The sequence below is a fragment of the Cryptomeria japonica genome, chromosome 3 (assembly GCF_030272615.1).
Source record: "Cryptomeria japonica chromosome 3, Sugi_1.0, whole genome shotgun sequence".
In the NCBI taxonomy this organism is placed as follows: Eukaryota; Viridiplantae; Streptophyta; class Pinopsida; order Cupressales; family Cupressaceae; genus Cryptomeria; species Cryptomeria japonica.
The window spans coordinates 460,653,530-460,679,751 of record NC_081407.1 but is presented as its reverse complement, the minus strand read 5'-3'; the positions used below and the strand labels follow the sequence as shown (position 1 = coordinate 460,679,751).

At 38.1% G+C, this 26,222-nt stretch overlaps 1 protein-coding gene across 2 annotated transcripts in view; it reads right to left on the bottom strand.

The window, feature by feature from the left end:
• Positions 1–26,222, bottom strand: part of LOC131062413 (CLIP-associated protein) — a 56,081-nt gene that overhangs the window by 6,743 nt on the left and 23,116 nt on the right. The window contains exons 12-18 of one of the 2 annotated variants that reach the window (XM_057996066.2): positions 16,352–16,450; positions 15,744–16,140; positions 15,469–15,613; positions 13,725–15,378; positions 13,441–13,542; positions 295–399; positions 65–139 (exon numbers count right to left, since the gene is read on the bottom strand). In XM_057996066.2, the coding sequence (XP_057852049.2) occupies positions 65–139; positions 295–399; positions 13,441–13,542; positions 13,725–15,378; positions 15,469–15,613; positions 15,744–16,140; positions 16,352–16,450 (2,577 nt within the window). Of the gene's footprint in view, positions 1–64; positions 140–294; positions 400–13,440; positions 13,543–13,724; positions 15,614–15,743; positions 16,141–16,351; positions 16,451–26,222 lie in introns of both variants that reach the window. The other variant, XM_057996065.2, reaches the window with a different exon arrangement.

Sequence of the window (26,222 nt, the reverse complement as noted above, 5' to 3'; positions counted from 1 at the left end):
AAAATAAGAAATCATATAATTAAAAAAATATAATCTACCTAACATTCGACTTTTCAAATTCTACCTTTGCAACTGAATCTTTCGTTGCATGGAGCAGCTTCTCCAACAAAATTTCAACAGAATCCTCTAGAATATCTTTCTGAATCACAATAAAAAAATATATTTTTTCTCATGAAAATATGGCATGATGTTACAGACATCTATACAAAAATTCATCTTCTCACACGAAGTGGAACAACAATTTTTAGAATATAATATAATAAAACCACAGATGCAGAATGGAGCTTGACAGACCTGATTATTAAGCATTTCAACAATAACAGAAAGTGCAAGCTCCCTAACAGTAGAATCAGGATCATCAAGTACCTCAAGAACACTTGTTAAGATCTGGTTGAAGTACTGCAAGCAGCAAAGAAGATTGAATTTATAATAGAAAATAATAAAATACAAAGATTATTCATGCAATTTACACATTTTCATATATGATATTGCTGTCTTACTAGCATAAAATCATGCAAATTGAAGATAAAACAGATATAATTTGCATTTGCTAAAATAGATAACGAAAATAATTGTTCTTGTTATAGAGCAACATTATATTCATCAGTGATTACAACTCTTAGCAGTGATGTTAATATCATCCAACTGAAAACACACAGCGAAATTGGAACAAAGAAGAAGGTTCTATGAGACGGATTCAAAAAATGTGCTCAAACTAAACAATACCTTCTAAGAGGAAAACAAGATATGTAAAACTGTAATCACTAATAAGCAGCAATAAGGAAATGTTAAAGCTACAAGTACTGTTTGCAAGCTAGTTTGTCATTTTAAATTAACTCATTTTCCAATTATTAATTTGTGTTGGATTTGTATTCATATCTTCAATTTACCATGTTACTTCAAAAAAGTTGTAGCTACTATTCATATTTATTCCTATCACATAATCCTTATATACAACGTTATGTCAGGGTATGGATGCAAAAACATGGGGCACACAAAATGTCTCAATATCATATATGCTGCAGGAGAAATAGCTAAAGGTGTTTCAACCTTGCATTCCTAATGTTCGATTTTAATAATTCTGTATGCATTCACTGTTTCATCTTTTGTGTATATTGTTTTTGTGTGGGAGAATTGGCATCCCACTAGGAGGTGACATGGATTTCATTCTTAGTGGATCTTGTCCTCATATGAGGAGGTAGGCATCCCACATTGAGATGGCATTTTGGCATGTATCAGCATCTTGTGGCGTGTGTAAGGTCATCACAACAGGAGTTATATATGACTGATTCTATGACACATTTAAGAGCATGATTGTAGGGAGTTACAAAGTGGACCAAGAATCTTGACCAGTATCATGACAGTCTATTACATATGTCATAAGCATCATTCTAAAGAAGGTAAACCGTAAATGTCAAAAATTGGGCACCCAAGTTGGTGGGGTGAATATGGCAAGTTTATTAGGATTACATCTTACATCATTACTAATTTTTGCCTATTGGACCCATCATTGAAAAGGGGCATTGGAATTTGAGTCACATGGACTTTATTTGCCATACAACACTCGGTTAGCTCATAGTTTTCCAAAATCATTTGTGATTTCCTTTGTTGCTGTTTGCCTATTTATTTGGGTGCTGAGATTGAGATGATATGAGGAGTTTCGTTTGCAGGCTTATAATGTCAATTTCTCCACAGGAGCAAGATGTAGATCTCCATTTAGGGCTTTGAACCTATAAGTGTATTGCCACTTGTTTTTTTCTTGCAGATTAATATATTGGTTCGGTACTTTGGAGTGGGAATTCTTATCCAAAAGGGTTTTCCCCTTGTATATTGGTGTTTCTTCTCTCCTGTCTATTCATTTTCTATTATTTTTCATTCTTATTCTTAGAATTGTTAATTTACATGTCATTATGCTGCTGAGATTTTCTTAGATCTTAAATCTACATTACTTTTCTCAAAAGGGAGTAAATTTGTCCTGATTTTGCTTTCTGGGCAGAGTTGTGTGCAATTGTATCAAGCATGTTGTTAAGTAAATTACACGGTACTGGAGGCACTTATTAAGATAAAATATTGTGAACAAGAAATCCATAAAGACTATTGTGAGTGAAAAAAATACATTTTGATTGTTTTTTTTTTATCGGTAATTTATATATTTTATTAATATAGAAAATAAACAGTATACAGAAGATACAAAAAGCCTGAAAACACAGGCGATCACCCCCATATCCATTCTCTGCCACCCCGTCACCCCCTGAATACATACATACAATTGGCCCAAGAGATGCCAATTTCCCAAACATACATACATTTTCAAAATGGCAATCCCAACTTGATCACCAAGTCTACAGCTACTGCTATACCGCCTCAGATGCATAAACACCTATAACACATTAACAAGTAACCAAAAGAAACAGAAAAAAGACCCACCAAAAACAGGGCAACCGTCTCTCAAGAAGAAACAGAGCACCCGGCACCCATGCAACAAGAACTAGGGCAAAAACTTAATACTTGTTCGAATCCTCACTAGCACGCACCATCCCTCACCACCCGCAAGCAATTAAGCCACATTCTGACCAGACGCAGACCCCAGTCCATCTGCAAACTCCGTCTTGATCTTCATGTTGCGGTCATGCTTCTTCTTTGCTGTACGCGTCATATCCCTTTCAATCTCTGCAGTCCGGACATTGACCAAAAGGTCCTCCCACTCTTCACGAGCTTCACTAGTTCTCACCACCCGGTCCACATCATCACTCCACAACAGAAAAGGCCGGTACTCAACATTAAATCGGTCTAGCATCACTCCCTCCCCAAAAGGTCTCCTCAAACCCTGCCCCGAAACCACCCTTGCCATTAAAGAAACTAGACCACACAGAGAATGGGCCAGCACACAGGCTTTTAAAACCAATTCCACCTTAGCTTTTGTGCCAAAACTCAACCCCCAGGCCACCAACATCGACACAATATCCATGTTGATCTTGTACCTATACTCAATGACCAGGTATTCTCGACCCAGCAAGTGCTTGATGATATCAAGAAAAGCCTCCTCATCACAAAGAAAAATTCCACCCAGCCGCTTGTCCGAGATGTTGCCAAGAAAGGCCAACTGCTGCTTGGTGGAGTGGAGTGTGAAATTCACCTCCATTTCCACACAAAGCCAAGCAAACTCAAGACTACACCCAGAACTAATAAAAAGAAACTCTAACTCGACGGAAAACAACTTCACAATGCCAAAAATCTGGAGAATTCTAATTAAATAAATGCAAACAGCCGCTTCCCACACTGTAAAGCGTGCCACCTCATGTACAACCAATCCCAAAGACCACTGTTTTAATGACAGAGTAAGGTGATGGAATGAGATTTAATGATACAAGAATAAAATCTGCGCCAAAAACAAAACCAAGGGGTTGAAATGATGTTGCAGGACTACGAGATCCGAACACAATGATAACATCTGCCAATTAGTCCTACCAAAACACCTCCGCATATGAGCTGTCCCACCATTGAACCATTAGGGGGTCCAAGTCACAAGCCACATTGGACAAGAGATCAGCCTCTCCATTTCCCTCCCGCTTAATGGGTGATATTTTATAATCTTGGAAAACACTCAATTTTGAGCCAATTACTGAGATAAACTTATTAATTCTCCAACACTGGGTGGATCCCTTTGAGATTGCATCGATAATTATCTTAGAATCTCCTTCAAGATGAAGTTTAGAAATGTTAAGATTACGAGCTAACTCCATTGCTAGTAATGCCGCTTGAACCTCCGCCTCATTGTTCGTTCCATTTTGCAATCTTTGAGCACCTTTAATCAAAATTTTCCCTTCATCATCACGAGGCACACAACCAGCTCCTGAAATACCCGGGTTACCTCTTCAGGCGCCATCAAAGTTAATCTTCATCCATCCCTTCTCCGGTTTTCTCTATGCAACGTCAGAGACAGCACTCCCATTAGAATTTACCCTAGGAAGCCCATCAACAGGCCATCCATTTCGATTGTTATATATTAAATATAAAAGAATATTTTCTTTGCGTATTGATGATTCAAAAAACATTTATATTTTGTTAGTATTAAGGGATCTCTAAAGAATTTTAGGGGGCTATTAAGAAAAAAAAATATAGGAATTTTCTGAATTAGCTTTTATAAGGTTCATAAATTTGGTTTCAACCTATGTTACCAAATAGGCCTAAAACCCCAATGATTAAAGGTATGAAACATTTTGGAATTGATATTAAAACCAATTCATCTATGACTTCAGGCATAGGCAAGAAATTTTGAAGCCAAGATTGATAGGAATTGAACCTGGGCATACCTAGGCAATCCTAAGTGCGTCAGGGCAGTTCCAGAGCAATTTTGGTGTGTTTCTGTGTCATGTGTAATTTTGATTGCAATTTGACCAATATTCTTTGACCTTCAACCTTCAAAAAGTTGCTCTAATCCCTAAACCCAACATCCATAACTAATACAAACACAAATAAAAACATATTTTCAGCTCCTCGTACTTTATTATTCATTCTCAAATTCAAGCTTGTTGCTTCCATGCCAACTATACAATCATCTAACATGCCCCATTTTCAAATATTTTGGGATGTTATCAAGTTGTTTGACAGCAAATTAGAGATGTGGTAGATCTCCATGATTGCAGTTTTCAACTTACAAAGCCTATATTTCTCTTAATGCAGTTTTCAACTTACAAAGCCGAAACTTGGGGACTTGAGGGAAACATCCCCCCACAACACCACCACTTCTACCACCTCTACCGGGGACACTGCCGAGTAGCTTGCTATATGGCACATGCCATTACACATTGATTGCAACCTTTAACTTCGTGAAAACTAGTTGGCCTTTCATGGGGCACTCACAGATATGTTATATTGCAGATTTTGACTTCAAGATTTCAATTCACCTCTATTTTTATATCAGTGCCACCTCCCCAACACTACTATACTACCGTCCCCCTATCATCCCCTCACCATCCCAAAATTTAGGCCCTTGGTCTCCCCAGTCTCAGAAATATGTCCCCCCATCCCCTTGTCAAGAAACTCTATGGAACTATGTTATAAAGTGAATTGAGGAATTGGGTTCTAAAACTTTGATTGGTACACATGATTCTTGAGCCTATTCTGGAAAACACTTTGGTTAATGGTGGGCATAAAGTTGACAAAATCTATTGCATTATATCCCCAAATTAGTGGAGATTTGACAATAATCATTAGGATGATCATGCATCTTCTTAAAATGTACAATTCCAAGAGGCTTGCACTAGGGATAAAAGTCTTCCTTTCATTCAATGCAGAACAACTCAAAATTGCTATTTTCTTCACTTGGCTTTCTAATCATTGGCACCCAATAATGCTTATCCTATACCGCTATCTACGACGATTTCCTTAGCTCAACACAAAGTAGGAAAGGTTACAAAGTTCATTGACTGCATTAAACAACAGTGGAAACCATTTTGTAGAAGATTAATGCCACATAGTAGAGCCACAATCAAAATATATCCCTTCAAGGTTGGCAACAAATATGGCTTCATTTACAAAAGGAATTCGGCTAGGGGGAGGGCCCACGCCCAATTCTATGGGGGTTTATTAATGAATGGCTCACCTGGGTTCAATCGGTTCAATGTCTACTGTATCGGTTCATTAAGTCGGTTCAATGCCACCTATAGTTGGCACACATCAAATGATGGCTTCATGGGCATGGGTGGAGCATCGGAAAATGGGACGAGGCTCCCTACTATTTGAAGGGATCCCATAGAAACTCTCATATCACCTTTTTACCTTACCTTAAGATCCATCCTCTTCCATAAAGCATGTACACTCTTACCAAGAAAGTTGGAGACGAGATTTTCAAGCTTAACCTTGGCCTGCACCCACTTTTCATTGCAGAACTTTTCCACATTTTATGGATACAACAAATGTTGCAAAACTTCAACCACTAGAGATGAGTCCTAATAGTAACTATCATAGCAAACACTTTGTTGGCTTGATGATGATTTTGTTGTAATAGGTTGATTGATGACTTGTATTGTGTTGTCATTGATGGCAACCATGTTTTGGCAGTCATCTAAGTCTTTTAGTCCAACCGGTAGTGGAAGCAGTTAAACAGCAAACCGGTAAACAAGAATAGTGCTAGGATCAAGCGATCAGTACGGAAGATCGGTGAAGAGTTATGTGTTGCGGTTTGGAATGTATGTTCATGACATTTGCAGGAGTCTATGACTGGAACCGCATCAGCATATTTGATGGAATGAGCGAGTTATGATGTTCTAAGCAGTCAGTCATGAAGAGCAATTAACGGTAGAGCAGAGTTACTTAGATCGGTAAACCCGTAGACATAATGTTTTATTTTTGAGTTATGAATTATGTGGCCGACATGAGTAAAGTGTGCTGAGCAAGATTGACTAGATACATTGAACCTAGGAAATTGTTCCAAGGGTATTGGCCGACACAAGATTGACTACATACATTGAACCTAGGAAATTGTTCCAAGGGTATTAGCCGACTTAGCAGAGTTGTTTATAAAAAGGAGTATATTGTGTGATGATGTATCAAATGTGACAGTTAACCAGTAGAGTAGAGTTACTTAGATCGGTAAACCGGTAGACATAATGTTTTATTTTTGAGTTATGAATTATGTGGCCGACATGAGTAAAACGTGTTGAGCAAGATTGACTAGATACATTGAACCTAGGAAATTGTTCCAAGGGTTTTAGCCGACTTAGAAGAGTTGTTTATGAAAAGGAGTATAATGTGTGATGATGTATCAGATGTGAGATCTATTGTGCGAATTTGATTGTGCGGTGAAAGAAGAAGCTTTGTATTGATGTTTAGTCGGTGTTTGAAGCAGAACTAAAGCGGATCTAATCAGGCACAGAGGTGCTAACAACAAATCAGTCACTTGTTGTTTCCTAACAGTTGCAGCAAGATAAAATCCTCTAATAAGGTCACTCCTAACAGGGCTGGTCCTAACAGGCCTTATTGTAATAGCTCTTAACCGGGCTAAGACACTCTTAACCGGGTGTGGTCCTAATAGAGCAGTTGTAAGACCTTAACCCGTCAGATCCCTATTTTGTAGATAGTTGATCTTTTGGTTCCAATTCCCACCATGTTTTTTCCCATTTGGGTTTCCACATGAAAAACATTGTGTTATGAGTTGCATGTTTTATTGGGTATTAGCTTATGTGGTTATTTTCCTTGCATGCTTGTTAAGTTTCAAATTGATAAAAGTGGTGATCAGATTTGTGTTGTTGTTTTTGCTTGCACTGATTCAACACCCCCCCTCCCCCCCTCAGTGCCTTATAAGTTTATAAATTGGTATCAGAGCCTAATTCCTTTAAGGCTTAACCGCTTGGGAAGAATCCTTAAGGCTATCATGGGGATATGAGTTATAGAGAGCATTCTAACCGGCTTGCAGAATCTGAAGAAGCCCTAGGCGAGTTAAGGGTCAAGTATAAAGCTTCATTGGCTAAAAGAAGAGAGCTAGCTGAACAGTTGTATGAAAATAGTGAAAACAATTCATCTGAAGAAGCTAACATTGATGCATTGGCTAAAGAGTTGGAAAAGCTGAATGATGATAAGTCAAATCTGAGGAGAGAGCTAGAAGCCCTTACCATCAGGATGAGTCAAGAGTTGGAAGCCAGGAGGGCTGTTGAAGACAAAATCAGAGAGAAGGATCATGAGATCTCTAAGCTGAACCAGGAGATTGGTACCCTACATGCACATCTTCATGAGGAAAAAGAAGAAAAGGAAGAAATACAGGCTGATCTAGACATGGCTATGTCTCTTAGAGAGAGTTTTATGAAAAAGAATGAAGATCTTACTAAGGAGTTGGCTGATGCTAATGAGATATTGGCTAAATACAACAAGAGCTCTACTATGCTCGATGAGCAGATTCAGTCACAAAGGTAGAATGGAGATACACATGGCTTGGGATACACAACCCTTGAGCAAGGAGAGCCTTCCGATACCAAGGACATCATGCATGAAGACAAATTTACATCTAAGACAAAGAACACCGGTAAGAAACCCTACAAACCAGTATGCTTCATTTGTCACAAAGTAGGTCATATTGCTAATGTTTGTAGAAGCAGATCTAGTTCTTTTAATGGCTATAGGTCAAAATGCTTATGAGGGTTACAAACCTAGAACTTTTAATGGTTATTGCTACACTTGCAACAAATATGGGCATAGAGCTGTTGAGTGCAAGTTTGAATGAATAATCAAAGACCTTACATGAATCAAAGGTCTGGTGCTGATTGGCAGAGATCTTTTAATGATCGGAGAAACCCTAACTGGCAAAGACCTTATGTAAACCGGTCTAGTCCTTATGAAATGGAGTATAGATAGAATGTGACTTGTTCTATTTGTCATAACTATGGACATGTAGCTATGAATTGCAGAAGAAGAACTGGTAGAGGCAATGTTGGACCCTGGAGAGCATCTGGAATGGCATGCTTTCATTGTTACAAACCGGGACACCTTGCAAAGTTTTGAAGAGCAAGAATGAACCAACCGGTTAATCAGTCTATTGACCAGAAAGGTAAGAAGAAGGTTGATGTGGAGGAAACCAGAGAAGAGATGAACAAGATCTGGAGAAAGAAGAGTGAGGAGAAACCATCGGAAGATTCTAATTCTTCACCCAGTGTAGAGAATCCCTCACCGGTAAACTAAGCCATGTATAAAGCTTAGGGGGAGCATATTGTTAGATCTATTTTCGGATCCCCTATATGGTGGGCGGTAAGTTAAATCTGCAAACTTTGATGCATTATGATGTTGAGAAGTGATTTTGTGTTGAAACCAGTAAGTTTGATGTGATATGAGAACTGGTAGCATGTTTTAGGGTTGAACGGTGTTAAAAGTTTGTTCAACCAGGTATAGCATTTAATGCAGTTTGTAAAAGGTAAATAAAAAGTGTTTTACAAGTTTCATTTGTTACCTTTGCATTCTCGAGAGCACATTGGAGAGTGACTGAAGTAGAGAAGAGCTTTTGATTGCTGCATTGGCAAGGTTGATTGCGGATTGAAGAGATTTGTGGAGAAGTGAATCGGTTAAAGTGCATTCTGACCGAAAACCCTAGCAGCGAAGAAGTTGAAAAGGTATTTATCTGAGAATCTAAGTTTGTGTTTGATATTTTGCAATGGATACACCACACTTTGTAGATGTTACTGAAAGGCCTCAACTGGAATTCAGGAGGCATCCACATAAGTCGATTGAAACCGATCCTGCTGGAGCCCTATCCAGCGTACCTTATGGTGTGTTGCATGTCGAAGATATTAGATCCTATATTCATTGCAAACTAGAAGATTTGGGAACCTTTGCTATCTTTGATCAGTATCGGACTTTGTGTGATAAGCAAGGAGTTATAAAGGATCAATTTAGAAGGGTTACCAACAAAGGTTTTCACCATGCCATGAACTTTCTTGATGAATTCGAAGGAGACCATATCAGATATGTTTTGAGCAAGATACATAATCAGTTCATGTGGTTAGATCGCGCACATAAGATTACAAAGGAAGATACTCATGCGGTCACCGGATTGTGGGCAACCGGTGAAGTTCCTGTGCTGAGGACAATCCCGAAGAATGAAGTCGCCCGATTGACAAAATCTAAATGGGATGGTCGTGCTATGACTATAAATGAAATTGAGGACCCTGGGGTAAAATATTCTTCTATGGTCATCGGATATAGGGTTTATCATTCAAGCAGAACAAACGGTATTCTCGGAGCTGCAATTCACACTGCCTACCAGATGGTAAAAGAAAATGCAGACTATGATCTTGCTGAAGCCTTGATAACCCATTTGATATTGAATCTGGAGTCAATAAAGAAGGATAAAAGGCAGAAATTCAAGTTTGGACAGTTGATCATAGGTTTGTTCTTCTACTTTCAAAACTCCTTTCCCAGTATCGGTGATATTCAATGGTCAATGGATACACCAGCAATGTTACAGATTAAAAACAGCATCAAGTTGATCGGTAATGAGTTTACAAAGGTAATTTGGAGATATTTCAAAGACTTTCAGAAGAGGATGCATGAAAGAGAAAGGATACCGGAACAAGTTGTTAAAAGGTATGAAGATACTATTTGTTTCATGGTGGATACTGACACATGTCAGATGGAGGCAGCAGACCCTAGGACATCATGGGTGATGCCGATGGGTTACGAAGTTGAAGCTGATTTATTGATTGCTTATGCTGATCATCTCCTAGAACAACCGGTAGATTCTAATGCAACCAGGTTTGGAACCTTTAAAGAAAAATCTATTGAGGTGCATTCTGAGCTTGCCAAACTGGTTATTGCAAAGAAGGTAAGAAAAGAGGTGGAACAATTTGTTGTTGAACAAGGATATACAAAGGAGGAGATTGTTGAGGCCAAAGCAAAATTTGAAGCAAAAAAGGCTGCTGAATCCTCTAGTGCCCCAACCGGTACCAGTACTGGTAGACAAACAAGAAGCACAGCTGCTAAGGAGAAACCTTCTAAAATTCAATTCAAGAGAAAGGGGAAAGAAATCAAGCCCCCTGCACCTAAAGCACTGGTAAACCAGTAAGAGGAAAAAGGAGCAAGCAAAGAGAGCCGCAGATGAAGAAGAAACAGAGTCTGAAGAAGTAAAGAAAGAGATGAGAGCTAGTGGTAAGAAATCAAAGGTTGTTGGAGCGTCTACTGTAAAATCACTTAAGAAAACGGTAACTAAACTTACTCCCTTTGAAAAATTATTGTTACACATTAAGGAGTATGGTATATTAGCTGGTTTGAATAAACTTTATGACAAATTTGGTGAAGAAGAGGAAAGGCAAATTGACGATGCATGCAGTAGTTTTGTTAATGAATAAGTTCAATAAAACTCTGATTGAATTGCAAGGGGAAATACCAAATTCTTTGTACAGTAAATTAGATGCAAGATGGCAGGCAGCCATAAAACAAGACAAGGAAATTATTGAATTTGTTCTTGTAAGTTTACAACAAGAAGCCTCTGAGAAGGAATTGCAAAATATCTTTTTGAATTCAAAACCATTCTTTAGATCAAAGAAAAAGCTTACAAGATTACTTGTTGGAGAATCCCAATCGGTACAAGATGAGACTGAGGAGATTTTGAAGAAGTTTTTAGGATTGGTACCTGAAGAAGAGGAACCGGAGAGATTAAAGGGAGAAGATCTCTCTGATAATGTGAACATTGATGATATCATACCGGATGAAATTGTGTTTGATGACACAACAGTTGATACACACACTAAGCAAGAAACAATTATTATCATTGATGAAGAGACAATGTTACCAAAAGACATCTCCACCGGTAAGGATAAAGATAAAGGTGAAGAAGAGATTGAGACTGAAGAAAATGTACAAACAGATGATGGAGCCACCAGTGAATACAGAAGAAATGCTTAAGGAAAGTGAACAGATTAATGTTGAGCAACCGGTTAAAACAAATGCTGAGCAAACTAAAGAGCCACCGGTAAAGACAGATGAGAAGCAGAAAGATGAAGAGAAGCAAGAAGAAGAGCATGAGCAAAAAGTGACCTTCCGGTCACTTACATCAAAGAAAATTGTTGATGATGATGACGAGGATGACACTGTATCTATACAAGGACAGATTAACATGGACATGTTGAGTCCAACTAAGCTGATGGAGATTGTGTCTTCTATGCAATCTAAGGCACAGAAAAAGATTATGAAAGCACAGAGAAAGGAAGCTCAAACTATTCAAAGTGCAATAGATATACTTTCCAGTATACTACCGAAGACTGATATTGACAGCCTTCCTACACCTATTGACAAACTAGAACATTTGGTTACATCAGCAGGGGAGCAGATGAAGAGCCTGGAAGAAGCTGCAATCAAGAATGCTGAGAAGGAATATGAGAAGAGAAGGATTGCAATTTTGATCAAGGAAATTGACAGAGACAGGGTAGGTCTTAGTGATAATATGGAACAGATAAAAGATACACTAAAGACCAGAGGTAAAATACTGTCTACAATTTGTAATTTTTCATTAGTTCTTGATGATATAGAGAAGAAGATCAAGGCAGAACAGCAGGCAATAAAGGTTATGAGTGAATCATTTGATCCTCTAAATGATTCAGCTACAATTTTTGGCCGTTCTATTGTAAGTGTACAGCATAAGTTGAAGTCATATGAGGCAGAAAAGATTAAGAGGACTGCACCTCTACAGGAGTTACAGACACATATAGTTCCCAAGTTACAAATTTTGCAGAGAGGCTACAAGGAAACAGAGGCAATATTGCTGACACCGGAGATGAGCACTCTAGATGCCATGGAAGATCTTGCATACCAAATCCGAACACACATTGAGATCACATCCACTCTTTTGGCAACATGGGATAATGACTTGCATGCTTTGAAGATTAATTTTGATGACTCTTATACTCTTTCCACCGGTAATACAAATTTTGGTCTATTGTATTCATTTTCTTTCACAAGTATTTGCTTACCTTTGTCATTGTTGTCAAAGGGGGAGTAGTATATTGGTCAACTGAAATTTTGTAAAAACATGTAATTGCTAAGGGGGAGTTTTGTATGTATTTGAGTCATGAGTCATAATTTTTGTAATGTGACACTTACTTGACAAAAATTTTCCTAAGTGTTGCCATCAATGTCAAAGGGGGAGATTGTTGGCTTGATGATGATTTTGTTGTAATAGGTTGATTGATGACTTGACTTGTGTTGTCATTGATGCCAAGCATCTTTTGTCTGTCATCTAAGTCTTTTAGTCCAACCAGTAAAGCCTAACCGGTAGTGGAAGCAATTAAACAGCAAACCGGTAAACAGGAACAGTGCTATGATCAAGCGACCGGTACGGAAGATCGGTGAAGAGTTAAGTGTTACGGTTTGGAATGTATGTTCATGACATTTGCAGGAGTCTATGACTGGAACCGCATCAACATATTTGATGGAATGAGCGAGTCATGATGTTCTGAGCAGTCAGTCATGAAAAGCAATTAACAGTTGAGCAAAGTTACTTAGATCGGTAAACCCGTAGACATAATGTTTTATTTTTGAGTTATGAATTATGTGGCCGACATGAGTAAAGTGTGCTGAGCAAGATTGACTAGATACATTGAACCTAGGAAATTGTTCCAAGGGTATTGGCCGACACAAGATTGACTACATACATTGAACCTAGGAAATTGTTCCAAGGGTATTAGCCGACTTAGCAGAGTTGTTTATGAAAAGGAGTATATTGTGTGATGATGTATCAAATGTGAGATCTATAGTGCGAATTTAACAAACTTCAAAGATAAGGAAATGCCCTTTTGAATCTCTAATGAGAGTAAACATCTGTAAAAGCTTATCCAACAATTGGTTCCATATCAGATAATGAGAAACATTATTATAGACCAGATAGAATGCAAGCATTCCAATTTCAGTTCTACTTATATAAACAAGAAACCATATTCTACTTCAAGAAAGTAGACAAACCTTGGACCAAATGGATGCATCATTTGTTCTTGATACTTCGACCAACATTTGAAGAGCTTCTCGTTTCTTTCTCACAGATATTTCATCATTACCATTGCACATCTGTAGAAATCAGCACACCACAACCTATCAGGACAGACAACAAAAACACTTGCCATTGCCTGTCAGATGTACCTCCTCAAAATGCCATTATAAATACTGTTCCTAAAACCGAGATAGTACCACAACCACACTAGATTATTTTACTGGTATTTTTTTTCAAAATCTAATTCATCAAGAAATACCTGGTGGATAAGTGTAGGTATGCTAGGCCCAGATTCCTGCAGAGATTCGTGTGTAATAGTCTCATTTATCAACTCTTCATCGGGATGTGGTTCTGCACTGAATTTGGTGTCTAAGGCTCCTTTCTGTGTATCAATGTTTGTGAATCCACGAGGATCTCGACGTGGGGTCCCAACAGAATTCTCATATTCAAGCCTTGTATCAAGGTTGGGAGGAAGTGTGTCATCAATCCATGTTGCCAATTTTTCTGTTGCTGCCTCTATACTATTTCTAGAATCATTAGTTTTAACATAACAATGAACCTCCTCAAGATTGATTGAAGACTCGTAGTTTTGATAAACATGTTTCTGTTGTTCTTCTGACATTGTCTCCCTAGTAACATTGCTGCTAAACTGCATTGGTTCTTGAACAGAACTCCATTTCCTCCCGCCGTCGCTGTCAACTGATCCAGAGGAATATCTTCCATAAAACTGAGCTTTCCTTGTCCCTGTACCTGAATATCCTTCTTCAGAAGATGTCCCAACAATATCAGATTGGTCATATAAAGATTTAGAGCGTGTTCGTTGGTTCTTACTTTGCAAAAAATTCATGAGATCAACCTCAATCCTTGGTGTATATTGCTTTAGGGCTCGGCGCAAGGTGCTTTGCTCTTCAATGGAAAGGCCCAGAATAAAATTTAGGACAGATGTTGAATCAAAATGAGTATAAACAGAGATAATACCAGTAACAGCTGTCTCCTTGAGTTTTGTATTCTTATCACTTGCTAGTGGTGCCAACTTTGCAAGCCATAGCTTTAGCGAACCACTTCCAGTAGAAGTCTCCCCATTCATTCCTAATTTTGTAAATGAGGATATAGCAAACTCTATAACAGCAACCTTGGCCTTCGGTGAACGCTGCTCATCAAGTGATCGCAGCAATGCAGGAAGAATTAGATCAATACTATAAGTATTTCCTACAATTTCCAACAATGATGAACAAAGTTGCCTAATAGCCTCCTTGGGATCAACCAGCCGTGAAAAGACATGTGGTAGAATTCTTTCAAGGTAACTATCAAATGGTTTTCGACAAGAAGGAACCAATTCAGTAAGTGTAGAAAGAGCTGCCTGGGCTACTTTATGATGTGGATCATCCAAATGCTGAAAAAACAACTTCATAATCTTCTCAAAATTTTGTATCACATCCTGGACACCTTTAGGCCCTTGTTGTAGAAGTTTCTTTATGTAGTTGAAAGCTGCAACTCTAGCAGACCAATCTGCACTAACGCTAAGTCCCTCTGTAAGGGCATCACTAAGAGACATGAGACCATCCATATAGTTATACATTTCTCCAACTGGTAGATGGTTATCTTCAATACTTAATCTATTGCTTGCAGATGACCTTCCAGTTCCATACTTACGCAGGAGTGGTCTCTGGAAATTCGGTATTGAATTATACTGTTGATCCTTGTGACTTGTATCCTTGTAAGGGGTATTATCCAGATACAGTTTTTCCATCTGTGGTTCTAATCTGAGAACACGCCTCGGTGCTTTAATGTCATTCTCTTCAAAAGAACTTCGCTGATTCAACCTCTCATATGTCAGTGGAACTCTTTTTGCAGTATAGGATGTAGTCAGTGCAGACGATGTATCATTGTTCACACCACCCAGATAAGATGTTCTGCCAATATCCATAGAAACAGGAACTTGAGAAGGTGTCACATCAAGATAGTCACCAATTAAAGCACTACCACGGGCACCAGATTTATACATATTAGAACTGCTAGATGTTCGATTAGCGGTCTGACCCATTGTAGAAGCAGAAGCAGGAAATGGTGGGTCGCGAGAAGATGGAGGATCAACTCCACTGCGGATAGGAAAACTAGATGTTTGTATCCTTCTGTAGCTTCCTCCCACTGAAAAGGATAACTCAAAAAAATTTAGAAAGATTAAACATAATCAGAATGCTTTTAATGAGATGTGGTATAAATTGAAGGGAAAAAGAGGGATAACCAAATTCCCAAAACGATTTCCATTTGCACGTACCTTCATTAGCAGGATCCTTGAAAGAAGGCCTTGTAATTGTAGAACCACTTCCTTTGTCAGAAGAATCTAAACCTCTCAACATACTCTCAATGGCACTGACTTGCTGTTTACTAGCTTGAAGAACACTTTCAAGGCTTCTTTCAGGAGCTTGTTCTGAATGTTTTCTTTGTGACACTAGTAGACTCCCATGGATGGGCAATGATGGTCCTGATGACAAACTTACACTACGATCCATAGCCACAATAGCAGAGGTTCCATATCCTGGAACCACTGATGTTGCCAAAGGCTGTATATTTGTGCTTGTCGTTACTGGATTACGCAAGGGCTGTGCAGCCCTGTCACGAATTGATGGAGAAGCATATCTCTTATGAATACCACCTTCCTCCTCATTTATAAGCTGGTGAAGGGTACAATCAGTGCATCAAACAAATGGTTTGTACTATTTAACTGAAAGTAATTGAAATTTGAAACCCTATTATAACTTAAGGTGGTTACTACTTCAGGTCTGCCTCACATATATGCTCAAATAGAAATATTACAAAATACTGAGCACAGAAAGATGTGTAATTGAATAAACACTGCCATTTCATATCAAATGCATTGCTTACCCTCTGAACTGTATGATCAAAACTTAAAAAGAGGCGTCGAGAGCGCTCTGGCCATGTCTTTGCAAACATTCGGTAACACATCCTTGCTGTTGATCGAACCTGCAAATCTAAATTGATTTTCAATGGCACTAAACTACTGTAGTAGACAACTTTTTACGAGTGGATCTCAGAAAGTACACTACTTAGAAACAAATTCTGATGTACAACACTGAGCTCAAAATCAGGGAACATAGATAAACCTCAAATCAGCTTGAAAAATACATTGCAAGATTACCTTTGAACTAGAAGATGTTGAAATAAACAACGGGAATAAACTGTCTAACTATAACTCATGATTGACTCAAAACACTTTTCAGAGTCAGATTAAGCACTTGTGAAAAAGGAAGGGCAACTGGTATAACACCCGACTCCAGGTCATATATTACAAAATAACAATAAAGAAAATCAAAATCACTACTCGGAAATTTAAAGTATATTACCATCCCAATCAGGTTCTTTTAATAGACTTTCTCAATATAAAAAGACTTGAAAGATTTCTTTGCAATTAGCATAGTGCACTGATCCATTTATGGCTGGGCTTTCTTTTCTGTTCATCAAGGGATCTTGCACTATATTCCTTCATCCTTTGTTAAATTCACTATTTTATTATTTAGATTCCTCTCCTTATTTTAATATATTTAGGGCCAAAAAAGTGAGATTTTGTTGAGGAATTCCAAGTAGAGTGGCAATCAGCATGCTTGAGCTGCAGCAAAGAATAGAGAGGAGGGTCAAAATTGATCATTGTGCACAAGTTGCAGAAGCTGAGAGGCTTTCTCGAGAGGCAGCGACCACCACTCAAAGACATTAAAGTTTTGATCTTCCTCAGTACACCATTCAGCAAGACAATCCGCAACCGAGTTTCATTCCCAGAGAATATGAACAATGGATTTACCAAACCCACCTTTCTAGAAGCCTACTAGGAGGGGCAAGATCAACAAGAGGAAGCAACAACACAATGTAACTTGAGGCCTTTTGAAATTCAATTATCAGAGGATGATAGGGCCTTATCCATAGAACACATGGCAGCAATTGTTTATTTTACAGAAACCGTAGTCTTCTGGCAGATTTGCAAAATGACACAATGATGATGTTGGAAAATCCAACAGTCCATTTGAGCCAGATTTATCAAAAGAACAAAAATAGGGCCCAAGCTCCAAAAAACACTCAGAATAGTAGCTATGAAAGGAGATTGACCCATGTTCACCCAGAAGTCAAACATGGAAGTAGAATGAATGATAGGCCAGTTCCAAATGCACCGCCATTGCCCCCAAATACCTAAAGCGAAGAGACAATGGAAGAAAATTAGCAGCAAATTCATCCTCCATACTACACACAACAGATTTTGAAGAGGCTTGAAATCCTCTCTTTTTAATTTTGCCCCAGATGAAACATTTGTTTTGACAAAGCGTCCACATAAACAAGTTGCATTTAGGCTAGTTGAATGTATTCCAATTTGTTTTCCGAGGAAATCCCTATTTACACCATCATTCAAGGCAAGGGACTTGTAGCCAAGAGCCGCCATATAAATTCTTTTAGAATCATAATTCCAAGCAAAAGCATTTGTTTCCTCTAGAAAGCAACATGGCCAGTTAGCAAAAATGGATGATAAATGGAGGGTCTCCACACCTCAAGAATGCCCTTGAAATTTGCAACAATAGACCAACCTGCAGTCATAAAGACCTGGCTCAAAGGCTGCTGAAATAGAAAAGAGACCAGGGGTTCAAACCATCAAACCTTTTGTGCCAAATCTTTAGAATCAACAACTTTGTGCAGATATTTGAAATTAAGAATTCTTGCCCAAGTTTGATCAAGATGCTTACACCAACACCAATAAGCTTAGCAACCAAGGCTTGGCTATTGAAAACAATCTAACTAAAGCCCAAGCCACCATTTTACTAAGACCTACACTTGATCCCAACTAATCAGACTCCATTATAAAAATCTAAAATGACCACACATAAGAATTTCTTGGAGAGAGCATCAAAGTCATTAAGAATGCTTTTAGGGGCAGATACAACAAGGAGCCTATAGATGGCCACAGCCTGTAGAACAGACTCTACAGAGTCGGTCGGCTAGCCAAAAGACAACCATCAAAAGGTCCAATGATCTTTCATTGAGCTCTTTTGGGATTACCAACAGATAAGGGGATGTAAAGATAATCAAACAGAAGCTACCCGATTTTAAAATGAATAATATGACCTATTCTTTGTTGGATGTTCGAGGGGGTATTAAAGAAGAAGATATTGGACTTGTCCTCAATAATCTATTGACCAAAAGCAGCCAAATAGATATCCAGAGCTTCCTAAGATTAATAGCTTCCTAAATCTTAATGATACGCAACAAAGTCATGTCACCATCAAATTTAAGATGAGTTTGCAAGTCTAGACATTGTGTAATATTTCAACCACAGATGTTGCCATTGGTTTTTTGTTCTTTAACAATCTACCAAGCCATCAACCTTGAGGATGAGAAGGTAAGGAGTTAAGGGATCGCATTCTTTCAGCCGCCCTAGAGGAAAAGAAGATACCTTTAATTAAAATTTTAAAACTAAAAATGATGGAGAACCTATCAATCCATGCAAAGTAAAAACCAAAGCCCACAAGAATGTTCTGAGGAATCACCATCTAATCCTATCATAGCCATTGGACATATCCAACTCGGTAAACATAGCTTTATCTTTAAAGCGGGACATAGAATGGATGGCCTCAATGGCTATAACAATATATCCTCAAGGATCTCGTGACCCTTCACAAACCCTCCTTGCTCAAGAGAAATGAGGGAATCCATGATCCTCTTCAAACGATTTGCAATGAGCTTGGTAATGATCTTATACATGACATTATAAAGGGCAATAGGAAAGAACAAATCAAAAGAGTCAACACCCTCCTTTCTAGGAATTAAGAAAAAGAACAACTAGATTAAATGCTTTGAGCATCCACTTGTTAGGCTAGGGCTCTCTAACCACCTCTAAAAGATCAAGCTTCAAGATATCCTAAAATTAATATGTGAGCTGGGCCTCATAAGTGAATTCAAATCCAAAAATATACCCCATTTAGGGGTGTCTAGAATTCAGAAACATTTACGAGTGTCTGCCTAGCAAGCAGATACCCACAATTGCCTGGAACAGATTCTTTAGTGGTATGGGTTTCTCAACCCTAGCAAGCTCAAGTACCTCAAAAATGTTTAGGACATCAAATCTATTATTGAACTTTCCTCTTGAAAAGTTTCCTTTCTGGAAATTCAGTGTCCTTCCTCTATTGTGAGTTTTCACATGCATGAAGCCATCTAAATCCAATCCATCAATATGGGTGGAAGCTTTTCCTTTTGCTTTAGCTTTTGCTACAGAACTATCTAAAAGAGGTTGGGAAGGAACTATGACCATTTGTGTGCAATCTCTTTTAAGTGCCCATAGGCATGACAAACATGACCACAAAAAGGTAGGACTTCATACTCTAATTGCTGAATCCATTGCAAGTTTCTCAATATAATCTCTAGAGAGTCGAGCAAAGGCTTATCAAGATTGATTTCAGCACAAAAACGAATATAAGTCGTTACCTTCCTCTCCATCAAGAGATGAGGGGAATCCATGGGTTTCCCAAGGAACACAGCAATGGATTGTAAAATGTCATGTCTTCATGATCAACCGGAAAAGGAAGAACCAAACTAGTATTCATGAAGGAAGCTCTGTCATAGAATCAAATCCTACATGCCAAGGTTTGCTAAAGAAAACCACTTGATTGCAAAAAAGAGAGTGTCCTTCAAAGACCATGTATTGATCAGCCATTCTTGCAAAAACCACAAAAAAGTATCCATTCGGCAAGGTTAATCTCCATTCCCCTCAAGTTGCCAAGTTCAACAAGGCCAATTCTTAAAGAAGGGTAATGAGACCTCAATTCCCATAAACTTGCAAAGCAGAGCATGTTCTAAAAAAGTATAGCATATCATCCACAATGAGGTTGCCATTGATGACTAGAATGGGCCAATCCTCACTCTTCTACAAGCAGCCATTAGATATTGGATATTTTTTTAATTTATGGTCAGGTTTAACCTCATTTGTAGCCTGCAGCCAAAAACGAATATCATTTTCATAATTGGAGGAAGAGTGCTCATCAGCCTGGAGCACATCCTTTAAAGAGAAGAGAAAGGGAGGCCTCCAAATTAGACCATGGGTACCACAATGGACTACAGCCAATTGGCTGTAAAATAGAACAAAACCTAAGCTGTCTGCTGTGTCAATTCTATCATATGTAGATGGCTCCCTTATACCCCGATTCCTCTCTTTATTACTTTTGTACTATTTATTCAAATAGTTTTCTTCCTGTTTTTGGACTGCATTACATTGTTTTATTTCAAATCTCTGTTATTTAAGCACAATAAACATAAAATTTGAATACAATTGGCATCAAAGCAATGCATTGGCAGAACTATTGTTGGAAACAATGGCTAAATTCACATTATCTGAAATTCAATCATGAATCCCAACCCAAATATTTTGTAGAAGCCATTAGCTTTTACTTGAGAAATTAAAGACAAAAGCATGGCATTTTGATGGTGCACATGTAATGTCCCCTTTTTGAAATAGGATTTAATAATAAAATTAAAATATAAAAGAATTAAAATTAAAATAATTAAAATTTAATTAAGTTTAATGAATGGTCAAAAGGCATGAAATGAAAAGTTGTGACTCCCTCAAATGGAAAGTAAATAAGGAAGTGACTCTTTCAAAAGGGTGCTAATTGTGAAAGGTCGTGACTCTTTCAAAGTGCAGTGATGAAGGTTTGTATCCCTTGCAAGGGCAATAGATACAATGGAAGATATTTAATTAAAATATAATTAAGGTTCAAGCCAGCAGTTAAGAGGAAGAGTTGTGACTCTTTAGCAGGGCAAGGGCAGCAATTGCAAATAAGAGTGTCCCTTCAAGACAAAAAGGTATGACCCTTTTCATTATAGAGGGTATAAAAGGAAGGAAGCCTCATTTGTAGAAGGCATCCATGAAAGGATCAGAAATGGAATGATAAAAGAAAAATAAGCAGAAAGAGAATTGAAATCAGAACTGCATTAATATTAGCAGCAGTGCTATTTAGGGAGCATCGCAGAAAATATGAAAAATAAGAGCAGAATCTGATCTAATATTATCAGCCTGAAATTAGTAAGTTTATGGAATGATTTGGAAACAACATTTGATCTGACATCTAATAAGAAATCAGAACTGAGTTTAAATCAGAATAAAGGCAAGCAACTATAATATTAAGTGTCCATAGAGTTGAGGGCAAAAGGTATCATTCTGCAAAATTATCCCTAATTGGTAGAGTTGACTGCAAGGATGTGGAAAATGTTGACCACTAGGAGAATTCAAAAACTCTGCTCCTTCAGAATACAAACTCTCACCACTTCCAAACCAAGATTGAAGCCAAGTTCTAATCAAAGAACTATGGCACACACTAGCATATGAGCACTAAGAAATAGATGAAAAACTTCCTAAGAGTTAAAAAACTATCTAAACAGTATTCTAGTAGATAATCTCAGGCAAGCCAGCAAACTACCTTAGAGTTAGGATCACAAAATTACAGTCTCAGTACTTCGTTGTATGTATGGTTGTTGATAATGAACAAATCACAGGGAACAGTCTCACTAGTTTGTTATTTGTTTCGTTGATGATAGTCACCCAATGACATGGACCAGACAAATGTAACAATTCTTTGAGCTACAGATTTGTTTGAGTTTAATAAGCATCCCTGTATTGCAAAAGGCGAGCAATACCAACATACCAGAGGAAAAAGTGATCCTTATATGTGATTAACATATACAGACCAAACCTGTGTATCAGTAGCAGATTATACAATACAAATCCCAAGCTTGTAATAAAGTTCAACAATGTCACAAACAAAAACATACAGCACCAGGCAATTAAAGGAACTTAACCAACATGAAATCAAAATTCACAAGACCAGAAAAATTAGGAGGCAATTAGTCCTACTTGACATATTGTAATCAAAAGCAAGCAAGGCCTTTCCTCAATTCCATTATAGCATCATTTGGGATTGGGATTGACTCAAAAAATTAAATATATAATGTCAATCAATTACATGAGATTGAATCAGGAACAGATAGGGGCATTAAAAACACTGAATTTTTCATAAAAAACAGAAATTTTGCAGTCTTTGTTATTTCAAGCCAATTAAAGGAAAAAGGTGTGATACCGGTTCGTCCCCTCCAATGCCAAAATCTGGGTCCAGTTCATATACTCGGTCCGGATTCAGAGCCAATTCATTGGGGGATCTTTACAAGTTTGTATGAACAACTAAGTATTCGTCCCGAATGAATTTGCATGAACTCATGATGAATCTCGGAGGAAAATTGTGTGCCTTGCGGCAAACCTGATGCATTCGCCTTTGTGCAATTTCTTTATTCAAATCTTTGCCCACCTTAGCAATATATATGACAATGTTGAATAAGAAGCTATGTTACTGAGTTTGCTGGTTTTGGTCCCTGCACCCGAATTGGGTTCGCCCGGGTTCGGGATCGTCCCAAGCATTCCAATTACCCTTTGTGTGTGTGCATGCATGCACGTGTGTGTGTGCGTATGGATGAACCCGACCCACGAACCCAAAGGTCAAAAAAAAATTTGCCCAAACCCACGAACCAGGTTCACGTGCCCAATCCTGAACCGGTAACTTAGGTAAGAAGATGAACATTCCACCAAAGGCTTTGAAGCCGAGGTTGAACAGGAGGTCATGGCAGGCCTTGTCTTTTGGAAGGCCCACATAATTTACACCACATCAAGAACCACTAACATACGGTTGTCAATAAAATCATAAAGCTTCCAATAATTCTTGGAGACAAGTGTGAAGGGGAGTGGGATGGAGTGTATTGTGAACTTGTATAATAATACAGAAAAATTAAAATTTGTTATGTTAAAATAATTATTTATTATTAATAAAGATTTATTTAAATAAATTATTAATATTGGGGGGGCTTACCCTGTAAATAGCTAAGCTTTTGATTCCTCTCGATAAAAATATATAAATTAATTTTTAATAATAATTTTATTATTATTTATAATATTATATATTATTATTAACTTATATTAATATCAAATAAGGTTATAAATATTATGATACTTAAAAAGTAGGAAATATGTATATTATGTCTTATATTCTTAATTTGAGGCTGTAAATATATATATTTTTATGATTTTTATATGTTTTTGAATGGACAAACCCAACCCCCAAAAAATTTGACCGAACCCTTGAACCCAAACCAAAACCTGAACCAGGACAGCTTAACTTCGGAAAAAGGCACTACTTTTTCATCTGATAGAGTCACAAAAAAAAAAAGTTGTTCTTAAAACCAGAGAAAGGATCTAGGGTCAGCAACCCTCAATGGGATTGAGGGACAGTCACTTTTCATAATTCTATCGCTTTTCACCAAGCTCCAAACCCCTCTGAAAAGGCAACAGGCATGGTCATAAAGAAAATGTATAATTATTGCTACTGATAGTCTGCAATGCTATGCTTGGTACAACTGAATATTGTCACATTGATGACCTTGCTCAACATTCAGCACAATATTTATTACACCAAAATCTTGCTAATTGTCAGTTAAGACACAACAATCAACCGACTATATTTAATCCTTGCCACTATGAGCATACAACCATCAACATGCCTAACATACCATACACATTACAATCTTCCCCTAGATAGAAGAAACTAGTATATCTTATAAAACCATGTATGTGGTGCCCACTTCCACCATCTCGTGCTCTATCAATTGAGCCCTCAGTTGTACCTACTTCCTACCGATAAATGTATCATTACCACAACATGAGCAAGAGGTAGATACTAAAACAATACTGGAGGAAGACATTAAAAATGAACAAAAAGAGAGGTAGACTCTACTGATGCAAGTCCCCCACAGAAAAGACAACAAAAATGCTACACATCGAACAAAAGATACTTACTCTATTACAGATAAATTACATATTGAAATACTTATTATAAGAATAAACTAGCACCTTGTACCTAGGGGAGGTTCAAGGGATAAGCCGATAGGATATCAAAAGTAAAAATTAAATGTTAAATATATAAAATTTTACATTTTCAAAAATTATGGAAAGTTAAATGTAACATAGTATGGAGAATAAACTATGAAAAGTTAAATTTTCCTTACATGGTAACACGTGAGAAGTGGTACCCGGATATTTATACCCATTGCTTGCTTTCTACGAAGACTGTGACGTGACGATAATAACATAGATCTTAATAATATATAATTTTAATTTATATTTTACAAATTATGTTAAATTATTTAAAGATATATATATAAAAAATATATTATTATATAAATATAATATTAAGAAGATGATCTGCACTTTTTCAGTGCCTACATCCACGACCTGAAGAAGGAAGCAGGACCAAGGCTAGCAGGCGCCGTCGGGAGTACCTTGGCGTCTACGTGGAGGAGTTAATCTCCTCCAACAGGTTTGCTTTTGTCCCACTTGCTCCATTTTATTCTGTCTTTCATTTATTCTGCTCTGCAAAATTTATTACATCTAACTCCACCCTTCCGCCCACCTCGCACGATCTTAACCCTGGGTCACCATGGAGCCGGAGTCAGACGGACTTAGTGTTAATAACCCTAAACCCATTCCGCATACATTACCAGCCCTAGCAAAGTCGTTCGCCAAGACCGTCACCCCGCCTGCAAATGGAGTCCGCTCATCGGCGCACTTCCTTACGACTCCTACAGACGAAGGACCCAGTAAGGACGGTAAGTCCCCTTGCAATACCTCGGATCCCTTCTGCATTTCGCCAAACATTGAAATGTTGAATGAGACTGCTTTAGAAAAGCGTAGGTTATGCGACACTGCCATCTTTTTTGCCTGTGTTGATGCTCAAAAATGCCCACCTAGGAAATTCGTAGATGACTGGTTTTGCAACCTATGGAATCTCAAACTAGGGCTTAAAATCACGTTCTGTAGACAAATACAGAGAGGTCTCTTTCTCATTTTCTTTAATTCGCATAATGCCCAATTGGAAGCACTTAAACGCCAGTATTGGATGGTTGGGAATACCTCCTTTCGAGCCCTATCCTGGTCTCCAGAGGCGGTAAAGGAGGAAGTCCTCGCATTATCCTTGCCCAGATGGGTCATCCTCAAGGATGTCCCCCCTTTTTTGTGGCGTTTCCTTCCCCAATTATTTGAACCATTTGGCAAAATTATTCGGATAGATGAAACTGCTCGGTTGGTGCCCAATCTAGATGCAAGAATGCTTGTCTCAATCAAGCCTGGAATCGACATTCCACCATCCTTAAACTTAGATATCAATGGAGACACATTCGTCTGCCCGATTGAAATGCTTGGAGGGTTGAATGCATGTTTTCTCTACAAGAAAGAAGGGCATATTTGTAAAAATTGCCCAATTACTAATTGTAGGAAGCAAAAACATAACTCAGGGGAAACTACTGTAAACCCTAAAACTGTTAATGATCTACAATCTTCCCCTCCCCGCTCTGCTAACGAGAGGTCCGCAGATCCTGATCCCACTCCTAATAAGGTTAACCCTCTCAAGCCCGATCTTGCACCTGTAGCCCCCGAACTCCTCATCCCTATTTCCGACCCCTCTCAAAATCTTGTAGAAACCCCCTCGGATGGTTTTCAACTTGTTTCTTCAAGGAAACGAAGACGTAAAGTTACCCCTCCTAATGCCCTGAGTCTTAGCCGCTCCTCCAATAACCAATTGGCCTTTGCTCTTAAACCCCAGGACCCTGATCCATCACCTGTTAATTCTGTGGTTAGAAATATGGTTAAAAACCTAGAAAACCCCGATCG